Below are 16,339 nucleotides of genomic sequence, written 5' to 3'. Positions count from 1 at the left end.
ATGGTCTGTTGAGTAAATCTGTCCTTAACACTTGCTGACAATCAATATTAGTTAAGTTTTTAGGCAGAGTTTTTGTAGTTCTAGAATTGCATGAGGACCTCTACTCTCCTGAGGTAATAAAAACAGCAGGTACTATGACAAATGTCATGTACCATTCTGTCTTGAGAGCAGCTTTTGTGTCAGAGATTAATGAAAACAAAATGATGCGTGTCATTCGTTCAGAAATAGACCTTTGAAATAGAGGTACTTCTAACTAATAGGGTACATGTGACAACAACACCATTGTAAATCTTCTCATCCATGACTTACTTCCATTACATTAAACAATTTCAGTAATTTGTGGTAATTTATATTACACAAGTCTTATCTATCCCATCTTCTAATTTTGTAACCAGATTCTCTATGGTATTTGAGGAATGGGTTACTCAGACCAAGTACCAATAGAATGAAGCACATCAAAGTACCACTGTACTTGAATGCATTGTGTTAAGCCCATGTTGATGCAAGGAGATGACTGGAAGTGAATTCTTAGTCCCACATTAAATTTGGAAGAGGATGAAAGAGCTCCCAAAGCAGAGTGAATCTTTAATGCTGCTTTTTCGCAAAAGGGCAAGATGCTTTTCGTGTCCGATCCACGTGATCCACCCACTCAGCATCCGCAATGTCAGAAACCAGTGTATGCCCCTACATGAGGACATGAACCCCCCATTGTGACTTCACTTCATAACTTCACTACATTTGAAAGACAAATATCATACTTTTTACTCCACTATATTTCTACCAAGGTCCTCAAGTCGAAAGTCGTAACTATGTAGCAGCTTTGAAAATCCGTGGATGATATTTTTCTTCTCTAAAACGTGATTGCTTGTTTGCAGGTGACAGACCGCCTATCAATTATCACTTTTGTAGGGTCAGGTGTCGTGAAGTTCAATGATTTCCCAAAAAAATTTTTAACACTCATCAGTTGGCAAAATGGCAGAAGATGGTTAATCCTTGGCAGAGTATGTGTTTACTGAAAAGGTTAAAGATTATTTTTGTTTTCAATGTTTGCTTTGTTCGCCTAAAACGCATTGGTAAAAGGTTCGCAATGACAATTCACAAACGGTCTTGTCAGCCACACAGTATCATTATTTCTTTCTGCATTACAAATATTCAAATTATCAGAGAAGTACTGGAATAAAAGTTTGCAAAAAGTTTTTTACAAAATGTGCAGAGCAGTGTTGAGAACCTGCTGCCATGACATAAATGCAGCATTGTGTTGTTTTAATTGCAATAGTTAGATATGGCTGTATCTCTAAAGGGGAGGTATTGTGTTATTGCATTCATTTCTAAAGTAGAGCATCTCTACAGCGTGTGTTCTTGTTACTAGTATTCTGCAGCAGTATAGCCTTAACACATTTCTACATCAGTTTTACCTTATGTTACTACATCAGTGCTACTTGTCAAGTGTGTGTGTGTGTGTGTGTGTGTGTGTGTGTGTGTGTGTGTGTGTGTGTGTGTGTGTGTGTGTGTGTGTGTGTGTGTGTGTGTGTGTGTGTGTGTGTGTGTGTATCATAAACTGAACTCATGAACAACTCTTTGGAGCAGCTGATTGGTTATCTTAAGGCTTTGGCCAATCGGTCTGTTTGTTCTATCTACATAACATATTTATTTCTGTCACGATCCAGCTCAACTAGAATTTTTCTAGCCCTTCACCTTCACGCATTCTGTTCGTTGTATGTAGCCTACATGTTTCGGCAGTAGCCGTCACTTATACAGCAGCATAGCAGATCTATTCCGCCAAGACCAAACGTTTCATTCTTATCAATAAATGCTGTTTAAATATATTCTCCGACGGTTGTCATTATTGAAATATTGGATATACATAGGCTACATCTAATCAAACACTAGTCTTGCAGTGTCTCACTGAAGAGCTAAGGTCTTCTACAGCACTGGGTTTAAGAGGGTATTCATATGAGAGGGTAATCAGTGCTGGCTGCATTCCCGGCTTTTTTTTTTTCAGGCGGGATAGCAGTTTGGAAATTTAGTAGGGGATTTTTGTACAACAGTTAATGGATGAAAATCACATACTCGTGTGAAAAAGTGATTGCAGTGCGGGCGGTTAATGGATTGGATCAGCCAGACCTTAAAATTATAGGCTGCCACATTAGCACCGAATACACTGAACAATTACAACAGTGACAAAGAGGAGGATGATCTTTATCATTAGTGTGTTTTTCAGTCCGAGTAATTAACAGATGGACGGAGGGATAAATTAACCACATATTAGCCTATTTACAGAGTGTGAGGCTTGCGTTAACAGCTGCACAGGCTCTCGATGAGAGGCAATGACAAGCAGAATTTGAATTGAAATTGTTCACTTTCACGGGACATGTCACATTCAAACATACATAATGAAACAGAGGTGTCCATCTGTTGGACAATCCTCCTCTGCCACCCCATTAATGTATTTTATCTCCTTTAGCCTACTAGCTCGCTCTCGTTTACCGCTACAAATTCCTAAGCCAAACCTAAATCACGTATGATGATGTAGTAGAGAGAAAGAGAGAGAGAGAGAGAGAGAGAGAGAGAGAGAGAGAGAGACTATCAAAGCCCATTCACTGTCTCACGGTCAGTGTACCACAGGCACCACTAGTCTCGATTTTATATTTTTTCATTTAACATTCCCTCGAATGGCTTCGCAAGGATTCGCACAGTTCTCGTTGTGCTGGACACTTGACCTTTAAATTACAATTCGTTTTTAGCATAATAAGAAATTTCGACGTGAGGAACAATGCGATGAACTCGACCAGAAGAACTATGAAGAGCTGTAAAATAATTTGGAGAGCGTTCAGTGAAGTTGTCACTCATATAGCCTACCACTATAGTGCCTGAGAACGCGCGTTCTTTTGCCATGGGCTCAGTTTATTATCGGGATTCATGCAAAGTTATGTGTAATGAACTAGACATGTGAATCATGTAGCAGTCGCTTGGAGGTGGAATCACGCGTCTGCTGTCTTCGGCACCTGGAATACCTGTGTGACAGGTTATCCACGTTCACATAGGACGTCTTTTTAATTTATCTATATTTTTTATTTTTGCATTTACAAGATGGAGAGTGGAAAATGTGCTTTATATAATTTCATATGAAACTCTCAACCAGTAGATCGTCTGAGAAGAGGATGAGATTTCAGTCTTAATTCACAGGATCCTCTGGATTTTTTTTCGCAGGGAATCGGAATGAAATCTGTCTGAATTTGATTCAGTATCGTTTTATATATTATTCCCAGTTATTGCGTTAACAGCTGCACAGGCTCGTTTTACTGACTACTCGAGATGGCTGCGATCGCCAGTTCTCTGATCCGACAGAAACGCCAGGCGCGGGAATCCAACAGCGAGCGGGTCTCTACCTCCAAACGACGCCCCAGTCCCAGCAAAGACCCCCGCTCTCTCTGCGAGCGACATTTCCTGGGGGTCTTCAGTAAAGTCCGCTTCTGCAGCGGCAAGAAAAGACCTGTTCGCCGGCGACCAGGTCAGTGTTGGATGCTTTTTAAGACTACAGCCCCCACCCGAAGCCTCTACCGCAATCTACAGATCCGCTGGAGGAACATATCCTCCTGTATTTTATTGCAATGCAAACCCTCCCCAAAATCCCACCTGTTTCATAGCTCAAGTGTTGTCTATTGGTATTCAATCACCAAACGATTTGCCATCTTAACAATCTGAATGCACAAATCGTTTTATGTTTATATATATGATGTCTATCTATATATAGGCTATATATGTTTTATTGATGTCATTATTAATGTTATCGATTAATTCAATCGTTGTCATTTTGATCAGAGGCTGTGCAATTGTTAAAAGATCCATTTCTGCAAGGATGCAATTGACAAGTTTGCCCGTTATGTAGTGCAACAATGCAATTTTGTAATAGCTAGAATCCAGCGGCACTGCAGTGCACCAAGGCTTTCTTAGATGAAATGTTAAGTGGTAAATGTTTCCCTGATGAAAAATCCAGCAAACTGGCAAATGTGTTTTGGAATATGACAGAACCATCTTGAACCAGTAACAAACCAGCTACCAGTTGGTTGAGCTGGATTTTCAGCTTAGACCAGCAAGAAACCACAAACACATTTACCAGCTGAAGCTGTATTTTCCAACAGGGACTGCTTTACTGCAGTGTAGGGAGGGATTGTACAGTTAGTTTTATTGATAGACATGGTCTCACTGCCCACTGAACCATGCTATTGTCCTTTTTCGGCTCACGGAAAACAGCACGAAGCGTCTAAAACGATTAAAAAAACTACACAGCTTTCCTCTCTTCCTCCACCTCCTCCTCCTCCTTAAAAAAAAATGATCCTTCTCATGATGTAGGACAAGCGCATACCCTCTTCCCAAAATATGTTCAGTTATTTGACGGCTGTTGCTGTAGAATCTGTCTGTAAAAATGTTGTTTTTCCTTCTCCCCCGTAAGATGCGCCCTCGAAACCTCCACAGGTGTCCCGTAAGGGCGTCAGGCTAGGTCAGTAGCTCAGCCTCCATCCATGTGCTGTGTCTTCCAGTTTCCCACCCCATTTCGTGCTCATGGGGGACTAGCTCCTGTCTAACGGCAGTCGCCGATGTCTGCCTTGTCCTTGTAGTATGCTTCCGACTATTGTTCTATCTCTATCTCTCTGTCTCTGTATTATTTTTATGTATGTCTTACTGTCTTCTCTCTGGCTCTCCCTCCTTTTTTTCTTTTTCCCTTCTTTACTCCCTCTGAGCCCCTCTTTTCAGTCTCTCTCTACCTCTTATGTTTCTGTCCCCGTTCTCATGTGTGCTCTGTCCCCTCCGTCTGTTTCCGTGCAGTGAGGCTCGTGTTTGCTCTGTGCTGCTGATGTGTCATGTTTCTCTTGTTAGTTGTGGTGACTTAAGTAGTCAAGATGACATTCACCATTTCATGATCATGGCATCATCTATCAACACATCCGATTGTAACTGTTTTTGTTTCTGGAATGAGGCAATATGGAACATGAATGGTTCAACAGAATTATACTGTATTTGCATTGTTTGGGAAAATATGCAAACAGTGTTGATACAAATGTGACATGTATTATCTCAGGTGAATAGACACACGCTTATACATTAAGTGCATATATTGCTACATGAGTAGCGACATGCATGTACACGAATCTCACAGAATCTGTCTGGAACATGTCCAAGTTATTTTTGACCCCAAAAATCTAATCAGAAATTGTATTTTGCACAAAGACAATTTAAATGTTTTTTTTTTTTTTACATTGTGACATTATTTGTAATGCCTCCAAATGTCTTATTTTTAATGCAAAAAAACATCCTCATAATGTCATAAAGAAACCCTATGTTTCATTTAATTAGTATTATATTATAAATTATATATACATCATTAATATTTGTTGTTCTCTTTTAACCTTCTATTTTAAAAAAAATAGTAAAAATAGATTGAATATGACCAAAATCTTATTTCACAGTAACGATATACAGTACTGTGCATAAGTCTTAGGCACGTTCATATTTTCACCCCAAATAAATGGTTTTAAGCCTGTTATTTATATTTTTTTTGTCGTAGTGCGCCAGTAGGAAATATCAGTTTATATTTCCAGACATTTCTTTTGCCATTAAATGTTATAATCCAGTGAGATTTTTCTATGCAATAGGAGTCACAAGAGAAAGAAAAAACTGAGACAGAATAAATCCAGAAGAACTGCGGCAATGTCTCCAAGATGTAATCCCAGACAGACTTGATGATAGTGAGATCAGATCTCCGTGTGGATCAGACCGGCTGTTGTCAGACTCCTTGTGCTTACACAAAGAATTTAACTGGATTATTACAATTAGTGGGAAAATTAATGTTTGTAAATATAAACTGATATTTCCTACTGACACACACAGCAAACAATATAAATAATTTTTGGGGTGAAAATACTATATATTATCATCAAGGACAAAGAGAGCAGCAGGTATTAAGCCTTGTTCAAACTTTCACCTGGCTCTGTAGCATGACCCTTCGCTGACTATACTGTCCTGTCCAAATGGACGAAGCGTTTTGACACGCTCGCCATTGTACTATTCTTTGAAACGACAGGGGGCGACTCTGAGTAATTGTCCTCTAAACCACCTGGAAGCAGCGTGAGAAGAAGCAGGTACACACGTGACGTGGCAATGTTTGTTTTTATTACCACCGCTTAAGACGCATAGGATTAGTTTTATTTTTGAAGGGAATGCGCCTCCATATACCTAAATTGATCTATGTCTGCACGAATCATTTTAAACTAGACTGCTTTGTGAACGAGGGTCAATACAAAAGGACAAAACAAAACAGGTTTTGCTAAAAAAGTTGTTACTAAATGTTGGATCAGTACCAACTGTTCATGATCCAGTTTATAGTCTCTGGAAAGATACTGGTCACATCAGAAATGAAAGGGAGAGCATGCATTTTATTACAGTTCATCTGAGTTTTTTTACGGTTATTAAGTTAACCAGTTTATTAAGCACCCCCTGAAGAAAAGGTCTGTATATATTTGTTTACTGTTAGTTGTAATGAGTGTTTTTGTGTAATTCGCTGTGTATGCTAAGAGTTTATGGCTAAGACTTTAATGCGTACTTCTTGTACTGTGTTATATTCAGCTCTTATGGTGATTTTCTGGAGTGAAAACGGACACTTAATCTTTTGAGCATAAGTTATAACTGTAATTAAACTAAACTATGCCTGTTCTTGCGTTGGTTCAATCTCTATGCAGCATGTATTCTCGGGCTCTTGTAGGCATTATTTGTCCAACTTCAGTTCGAACATATCAGGCTGAACACTGCTACTGACAGTTTCAGAGCGTGAGTTGTCCTGTTTTGTTGTTGCATGAGCTCTTGAAGCTCCGCCTTCTTCTTGAAAGGGGGCAGGGAGCAGCAGCTCATTTGCATTTAAAGGGACACACAAAAATGCTGTGTTTTTGCTCACCCCCAAAAAGTGGCAATTTTAACATGCTATAAAAATTATCTGTGGGGTATTTTGAGCTAAAACTTCAAATACATACTCTGAGGACATCAGAAAGTTATTTTACAGCTTGTAAAAAGGGGGTTGCATCATAGGTCCCCTTTAAACAACATCTCTTAAATATTTTCTATTTAAATTAGACATTTTCATTTAATGTGAAAATGGTGTAGGCTCATTTTGGAAATATAAGCAATTTAGATACGTGCAAACTGGGTACTGGTAAGATGCCGGTATAGACATCTCGTACCTGCTTGGCCAGAGTCGCCTCGAAATCCTGCATATTCGGAAGCAGAGCTGCAAAGTAAAAAAAAAAAATGCTGTGCAAACCACCACGCGAAATGGGGTCTCGTGCACTCAATCTTCATTTGTGTTCTGAAGATGAACAAAAGTCTTACGAGTTTGGAACGACATGAGGGTGAGTAATTTTAATTTTTTGGGTGAACTATCCCTTTAACATCAAGTTCGTCCCTATGATGTCTGAGGCTGAGGCTGATATCTATTAATGGAATTTATATAAAAACCATAAGAGCATTATAGTAATGAGAATTTGGAACTTTATTTGAAAAAATGTCACTGTCTAATTAGTCCTTAAAAATCTTAAATTTCTCAATTCGGGGGAATTATGACCTGGACATGTTTTCAAGAGATAGATTCACACACATACATGTGTTAAACCCAAAACTTTTTTCCCCGGGTAGAGTCATGTCCTACGGGGCCCCTATACTCCAGTCTTTATTATAGAGGTGTGGATTCCGTATGTGATTTAGTAATGTTCTTCCTGATGGGTGCAGGCAGGCTCGTTTGTGTGATTGATGGCCCTTCCAGCCTGTCAGAGATACTGGGGCGGCAGTGGATAGATGAGGCCCATGATGAATAGTTGATCATGACCATCATGGACATTCACAACTCTTCTAAACTCTGGTCTTGAAAGCTGTAGGACTATGCTGCATGAAAGGTCATCTATGTGGCCCTCTTCACTCCTCACCTCTCAGGCCTGCCTCTAAACATTTATTGTACCCACTTGAACAGATCACTGCTTCATCAGAAAACACCTGTTATGGCTACAGCTGGTCTTCTAAACGCCAGGTGTCCAAAGTGAAATTGACTAATGAGGTCGCAGAAACAAATATGCAGAGCTTTTTCAACACAGCCATTCACAAATACATTCACTACCATCCCAAGATAAGAAGTCAAGAACTTGTTTTAAATTCTTCATTTTTTTCTTCTGTTAACATGATTTTAAAAAAGTTGCAAAGTGTTGGGGTGGATTCTGATGAAAATGTGGGTTGGGGACGGGGCTGTGTGTTTATTTGTTTCAGAGCCGCAGCTGAAAGGCATTGTGACACGACTGTTCAGCCAGCAGGGTTTTTACCTGCAGATGCAGCCAGACGGAACCATCGATGGCACCAAGGATGAGAACAGCGACAACAGTGAGTGATTGGAACTGCACCAAATGTGCAGCGCATACAGAGTTCAATGTACCACACTAATTGCAAATGGGGAAGACCGTTGTCCTACATTTTACTTCAGTGAACATTCCTCAGGGTTGGTTTAATTATTAAGTTCTGTTTCTGAAAAGGCACAATCCTTAAAGGTATAGTAGGCAATCATAAATGAATAAAAATAATTAAAAATTAATATATATATATACAATTTTTAAATCTGTCATAATTTTATCACACACAAACACATAGGTTTTCCAGCAAAATGTGAACGGTAAAACAATCTTTAAACACAACAATTCAAAAATGTATACAAGGTAACAAAAATATCAAACTATTGATTGATTTAGCACAAACTGTAATTAATTAATTGTAGAAAAAGATGACATAAAAACATGTGACATCTAGCCTGACCTGAATTTTTTGGGAACAAAAAACCCCCCTTAAAAATCTACCTTCATTATATAGATGACTTTTGACTGAATGTGTCCTTCATAGCTATAACTAATATGATTAAATATACCAGACATCTGTTTGAAGACAAGTATTTGTATAATTGGACATTAGTCTTATTGAAAATCGTCTCGGGTTATGACTATAACCCTTGTTCCCTGAGAAGGGAACGAGACACTGCGTCGAGAATCGACACTTTGGGGACGCTCCCTTAGTGTGCGCCTCTGAAGTAAGAATGAAACTAATCCAATCCTGATTTGTGTTGCGTCGTGATGTAACATGTGACGGCATAACCGGATGCATAAAAGTGACGCTGACACACACACACATCAGCTCCGCGATGAAGCAAGACGCTCTAAGGCCTCGAGGGGCGTGGCAGGACGACGCAGTGTCTCGTTCCCTTCTCAGGGAACAAGGGTTATAGTCATAACCCGAGACGTTCCCTTTCAAGGGAACTCAACACTGCGTCAAAAATCGACACTTTGGGGAACGAATGCCCACTAAGCCACGCACCGAAAACAGGCCTGCCACGGAATGAAACTGATTCAGGCACTCAGCTAGGACGAGAGCACGTGTGCGCCAAGCGTACTAGGAAGGTGCAGACTATAGAACCTAACAAAAGTGTGTGGGGTAGCCCAACCGGCTGCCTCACAGATCTCCTTGATGGGAACTCCCGAAAGGAGGGCCCTAGAGGACGCCATGCCTCTAGTAGAATGAGCCCTAACGGCCAAAGGTGAAGGGAAATTCCGCACCTTGTAGGCCTACTTATGGTTTGTATAGCCGGGAGCCCCTAATAGGTGATCCAAAACACACTACAGTAGGTCCGACCTCCTCCAAGAAGAGGACCTCTCAAGGTAATACTCGGAACTCTGACTGGCAGAGCAAGGAACCTCTCCTTTTCTGCCGACACATGAGGTGGAGGATGAAATACTTGCAGGACCATGGACCTAGCCATGATAAATTGCACTTAAGGCACATAGCTGGGTCTCAGATGCAGGATGGCCTTAACTCCGCCGGGGGCACACCCCAAGCAAACTGGCGATAATGCCAGGGCTTGGAGATCTCCCAGTCTCTTTAAAGAAATAGCTAAGAGAAAGGCTATCTTGAACATGAGGTCCTAGGCGAAGCCGACTGGAGGTATTCAAAGGGAGCCAGGGATAGCCCTTCGAGAACCACCGCCAGGTCCCATGAAGGAACCCTGGACCTGACTGTCGGTCTCATCCTCCAATACCATGGAGAAATAGTATGACCAGTTGGTGCCTCCCTAAAGGCCCAACATTTAGTGGTGCATGGAACGCCGCAATGGCAGCCACGTACACCCTACGTGTGGAAGGGGAGAGATTCGCAGAGAAACAATCTTGAAGAAACTCCAGAACTGAAGCCATTGGGCAGTTAACTGGGTCTAACTCAAGTTCTCTACACCAAGTAGAAAAATATTTCAGTTGAGGCCATATAATCTCCTAGTAGACGGAGCCCTAGAGATAAGTATGGTTTCGACCACCCCAGATGATAGACCAGCATCTAGGTACTGAGCCCCCTCAGAGGCCAGACCCACAATTTCCACAGCTCTGGATGAGGATGGAATATAGTGCCCTCCGCCTGAGACAACAGACCCCTCCTCAGAGGAATCTGCCATGGCGGAGCTATCAGGGGTGAAATTAAGTCTGAAAACCATACTCGGGTTGGCCAAAACAGGGCTATCAGAAGAAGACTGATGCCCTCCTGACGGACCCTCTCCAGGACCCCCGGGAGCAGAGCGATCGGGGGGAAAAGCGTACAGGCGAAGCCTCGGCCAGGCCTGTACCATGGCATCCAACCCCAGCGGGGCTGGATGAGTGAGGGAGAACCAAAGTGGACAGTGGGATGGACGTCCCTCGAGACGCAAACAGATCCACTTCCACTGGTCCAAACCTCTGCCATATGAACTCCACCACCTCTGGATGGAGTCTCCATTCCCCGGGCCTCAGCCCCTGCCTCGACAGGATGTCCGCTTCCTGATTCAGATCCGCTGGGACATATATTGCTCTTATAGATAATATTTTCCCTTGGGGCCATAAAATGATCTGATGCGCCAATCTGGATAGAGGGCGCGATCTGAGTGTTCTTTGTCGGTTTAGATAAGCTACCACTGAGACGTGGTAACCTTTGATGTCTGTGAGGAAGTTCCTCAGAGCCCTGAACATAGGCCAACATCTCTAGGCAATTAATATGCCAAGAATGATGATGGTCCTGCCACAGACCCATGGCAAAGCGGCCGTCCGAGACCGCGCCCCAGCCAGCGAGGGAAGCGTCTGTCGAAACAGTTTCCCGGCGACATTCCCGGCGACATTAATAGGGAACGAAGGCATCTGCGCGTAACCTTTATTATATGGAACGGATTCCCCTTGGGGAAAAAAACCCTTGGCTTTGAGCCACCACTGAAGGGGCCTCATGTGAAACAGGCCCAAAGGAATTATGTTGGATGCCGCTGTTATGAGGCCCAGCAGTCTTTGAAATTGCTTTACAGTGATGGCCTGGCCTAGCTTTATCCCGGACACCATGGCCAGGATGGATTCGATACGAGCGGGAGACATACGTGCCCGCATCGTAACCGAATTCTATACCACCCCCAGAAGAGTAGTCTTCTGAGCTGGGTCCAACACATTTTTCTTAGTGTTGAGCCTCAACCCCCGGTTCTGAATGTGGCCAAGGACGACATCTCGATGCCGAACTGCCATTTCTCGAGACTGGGCCAATATGAGCCAGTCGCCGATGTAATTCAGTATACGGATGCCCTGAAGCCTCAGTGGAGCCAGAGCCGCATCCATACACTTTGTGAACGTGCGGGGAGAGAGTGCTAGGCCGAACGGAAGAACCCGATATTGGTATGCTTCGCCCCCGAAAGCAACCTCAGGAACCTCCTGTGACATGGAAGGATGGAGACATGAAATAAGAGTCTTTTAGATCCATCGTGACAAACCAGTCCTCGGATCTGATATGGCTCACGATAATGGGAATAGTAAGCATTTTGAACCTGAATCTCCTCAAAGAACGATTCAAAAGCCCTAGATCTAAAATTGGCCTCAGTCCGCCATCCTTCTCTGGAACTATAAAGTACCGGCTGTAAAACCCGGACTCCCTGTCTGGTAGGGGAACACATTCTATGGCCCCTAAATTCCAGTAGAGTCTGTACCTCTTGTTCCATAACCCGAGCCTGTTCTGGAATCACTGCAGTCGGTACCACCCCAGCAAACTAGGGAGGTCGGGCACCGAACTGCAATCTGTACCCATAGAGATATATTCGGAAGGCGTTGCCATTCTTCTACAAAATCTACTAAGGGAACCAGCCCCTCGAGACTGGCCTCGGGTGTTTTCCGAGCACTATTCTCGACTTCCTGAAGCGGAGGACCGGCAGGATAAAAGTCGATACAGATTTTGTGACCATAGTCGGTGCCCTGTTGCAAGCTTTTGGGGCGAACGCCACGTTTTTTTCATACATCAGCTTTCAAAGCGAGGTATGTTCAGGCGTATTGTTGGCGCATTGCTATTTTGAGTCAACTGAAATAGACTGTGTCATTGACCAACTGAAACCTGCAATAAACTCAATGGCGCAATATTCTTTTTGTTGTTCTTAAGAGTGCGTTAGTAATATCCGCCTAAAGGCGGGTCCACAACGCGTGTACACTTTGTCCCGTAGATGGTCTGCTTGCGTGCTTTAACCTTGCGCACGAGCAGATCCGTTTCCTCGCTAGAGAAGCGTTCAGTTTTTCCGCTTGCAAATTCCGCCATGTAGTGGATCTGCCATGGCGCGAGCACAACTGGCTTTTAAAGGGAATGGGAGATGAGACTGCACATGGTTTATTGGTTTATTGCACATATGCACAAAACACACCCATTACTCATTAAAGGATTAGTTCACCTCAAAATGAAAATTTCCTAATAATTTACTCACCCCAATGCCATCCAAGATATCCATGTCTTTCTTTCCTAGGTGGAAGAGAAATTAAGTTTTTTGAGGAAAACATTTCTGGATTTTTCTTTGATTTCAATGGCAACCAACGTTTTGAAGTCCAAATCAATGCAGTTTCAAATGTCTTTGAAGTGCTTCAACGTGCTGTGCACGATCGCGGCTGAGGAAGAGGGTCTTATATAGCGAAAGGTACTTCCACCGGCGCCGGCAAAATCGAGCGTGACATTTCAATGTGATGACGTAGTTCCCGGCGCGTTGCAGATCAGCTCAATCCGAACAATTGTAGTTAAAAAGTATATATATATTTTTTTTTTGAAAATGACCTATTGTTTCGCTAGATAAGACCCTCTTCCTCAGCTGCGATCGTGCACAGCACATTGAAGCACTTCAAAGACGTTTGAAACTGCATTGATTTGGACTTTGAACGTTGGTTCCCATTGAAGTCCATTATTCGAAGAAAAATCCATAAATGTTTTCCACAAAAAACGTAAAAACAATTCTCTTCCACTGAGGAAAGAAAGACATGGATATCTTGGATGGCATTGGGGTGAGTAAATTATTAGGAAATTTTCATTTTGAGGTGAACTAATCCTTTAAGAGAATTTTTCCAGTCGTTAAACTAGCAAAAGTGGATTCGAACACATCCTAAGTGCACTTGTGCCATTTGCTTTAGACCATGCGCTTAGATCCTTAAAATAGTTCCTTATAAAATGAGTCTCATCCACTAATACAGTAATTGTATTAAGTTAATTCTCACACAAAACCACAGATGTATTCACAGCAACATTCGTACCCTTGTTGTAATGTTGATCAAATCCAAATGAGCAGGCGGGCCTGCAATGAGCAATGAGCAATGAGCATAATTTGCGTCCACATCTCCATATAAGGGCTTTTTGCAGAACTTCTCCTGTCCCGCCATTCATCAGTTTTTGGTTGGATTAATTGCAATTTATCATGAAATTCAGATTGAATACTTGATGTTATGATGAATAAAGACAATTTACATCTAATTCATGGAAATATTAAATAATAGCTCAATTGTTTCAATTTTGAATGAAATAATAATAATAATAATAATAATAATAATAAACAGGTCACCAGGCAGGAGTTTTTGCATTTGTGTGGTTATACTTTTTTGAAGTAGAATTGCTACTGTAAATAAAATATAAAGTGTGAACCCATAATGAATTGTGAGTTCTGCATGAAATATTCATGCGCTGACTTTACACACAGTTGGGGGATAAGAGGACCTTACTGTTATTTCATATCTATTCATATCCACAATCTTCCCTTTTGAAATGCTACAGGGAAATGGGAGTGCAATGTCTCTTTTATGTCTCTGAGAAAGTGGAGACTTTCAGAGAATGTAAAACTGTCCTGTTTGCAGATTGAAAATAAGGTGTGGAGTGAGATAGCTGAAGGGAGCTACTGGAATAGACCTTATGTAGCCACGCCCCTTTTCAGCGCTGAGCTCGTTGTCTTTTGACTTACGGTCTGTATTTTTACAGCGATCTTGCGTAGTTATGAATGAACGGCTCGTTAAAAAAAATTCCAAGGTCCATTTGTTAAGACATATGCTTTACAATGCTTATGATAAACATTACACTGCTCGTGATAACTTAAGTTAACTCTACAATAAGTAAATCAACTTCACCAGCTAATTACTCCTGGACAGCGGTGCCAAAGAAATATACAGAGCGAACGCAAAAACGGAAGTTCAAAGACAATATTCTAAAGATGGTGGCGCCCTCGTTTCTCTGGTGCATAAGGTCTATAGCCTCAGGCTGTTCTCTAACTCAGCTGAACTGAGATGTTCTTTCCACCTCTAATCCTTACATTTATCTGTCAGTCTGTTCCACAGGCAGAGATCAGTAAACTGCAGTTAATAATTTATCAAGCAAAATCTAAAATTTCCCCTCTCCATTTTAACTGCGGGCAGGCTGGATAAATAAGGCAAGCAAAGGATAGTGTCTTGAAGTGCAAAGGTTTTTAATAAATGGTTTTTAACAAAGGTCTTTTAAGTACAAAGAAACAAAAACACAAAATAAATATAAACATAACCAGTAACCAGGAACTCGGAGGGAAACAGAAACAAAGGACAAATCCAAAACAGAGTTTACAACAACAACACAATGGAAAACAAGTCGTCACCTTTATTTTTATAGCGCTTTATACAATAGAAATAGTTTCAAAGCAGCTTCACAATAATAAACTGAAAAGTTACAGAATTACATAAACTTGATCAAATATGAGACATATTTTGATGTAAAGCAGAATAGCAAGATAACGGTTTCATTATTCAGCTCAAATCATTTCAGTATTGATTCAGTTCTGTTTAATCATTTTGTAAGGTTCAGGCCTGGTCTCATTGTTAATACGTTGGTAATACGTAACATTTACAGGTAAAAAATGTACTTTTTGCTCATTTGGATAGATGGATTTTTACAGCATAAACATAAAATGAACATAAAATATTTACAAATCTTTTATATTATAAAGATATTTGTATAATTGGCCTTTTATTATTTTATAGACACATTTCAGATCCCAAACCTGAACATAACCATTTTATAGAGAATATAAAAAGAATATAAACAATGTAATTGTCACGATCTCACCTGTCACTTCTGCAATCCCATCTAATCCCTCCTGGCTCCCTATGGCAGCACACACTCAGCGTGTGCACACACCGGCATACTGATCATCCACACCTGCCATCAATCTGCACCCACATCAGTTCTCCTTTAAAGGCACATGTCTCCGCTTAAAGGGTCACTCCACCCATTTCAACATTAATCTTTATTGAAAGTGGGTTATATATGTAGTCGAAATGTAAAATAAATTTTGAATTTGGTGCCCTCTTGACCGAGAAAAGACAGAAAATAACTTTGGGCCGCATTTGTATGTAAGACAACCACTCCCACAATGCAGCTCCGCAAGCCACAGCTCCGCAAGCCACTCCCACTAATCCAGAACAGCGCAAACATCAGAGAAATCACTCTTCCGTCTACAAGAAGGCTAGCTGCCAAATGAGTTTGAAATTCATTTCACAAAAAATGTCTAGTTAGTTGGCTGTGGCGAGCAGGACGAGGGCGAGGGACGTGAGAGGACGACGCGAGTGATAATGAATGACACATGTGCAGCGGTCTCATATCTCTCACGGAGGAGCGGAAGCACAAAAGGAACAGGCCTGATTTTATGTTTTGTTTCTGTTGTGTGTGGCAAGCTGGCTTATACTTTTGTTTTGTATTTGTTTATTTTACTATTAAAACGTTCAAATGTTCGCCGGTTCCAGCCTCCTTCTTCCCACAACAACGAACCCCGTTACATTGGCAAACTCATTAGTGAATTACTCGTTTGTATTTCTTTCTATATGGTGAATTATTGCATGATACCTGGATGTTCAGTCAGGCGAAACTAGGATGGTTCACATCACAACACAAACGTCCGTGTGGTCGTCTGATTCAGAGATTTCGTCCAGGAGAAATTGCGATCGTTGAAATTCTCTGC

At 41.5% G+C, this 16,339-nt stretch overlaps 1 protein-coding gene across 4 annotated transcripts in view; it reads left to right on the top strand.

Annotated features, from left to right (window-relative positions):
- Positions 1-16,339, top strand: part of fgf12a (fibroblast growth factor 12a) — a 144,019-nt gene that overhangs the window by 59,281 nt on the left and 68,399 nt on the right. For 2 of the 4 annotated variants that reach the window (XM_077248704.1, XM_077248694.1), the window contains exon 2: positions 8,305-8,415. In XM_077248704.1, coding sequence (XP_077104819.1) covers positions 8,305-8,415 — 111 coding nt within the window. Of the gene's footprint in view, positions 1-3,315; positions 3,512-4,453; positions 4,502-8,304; positions 8,416-16,339 lie in introns of those variants that run through there. The other 2 variants (XM_077248673.1, XM_077248684.1) reach the window with 2 other exon arrangements.

The sequence above is a fragment of the Siphateles boraxobius genome, unplaced genomic scaffold (assembly GCF_051911475.1).
Source record: "Siphateles boraxobius isolate OS27281-9 unplaced genomic scaffold, OSU_SipBor_1 1, whole genome shotgun sequence".
Lineage (NCBI taxonomy): Eukaryota > Metazoa > Chordata > Actinopteri > Cypriniformes > Leuciscidae > Siphateles > Siphateles boraxobius.
This window is presented reverse-complemented; position numbering and strand designations above follow the sequence as displayed.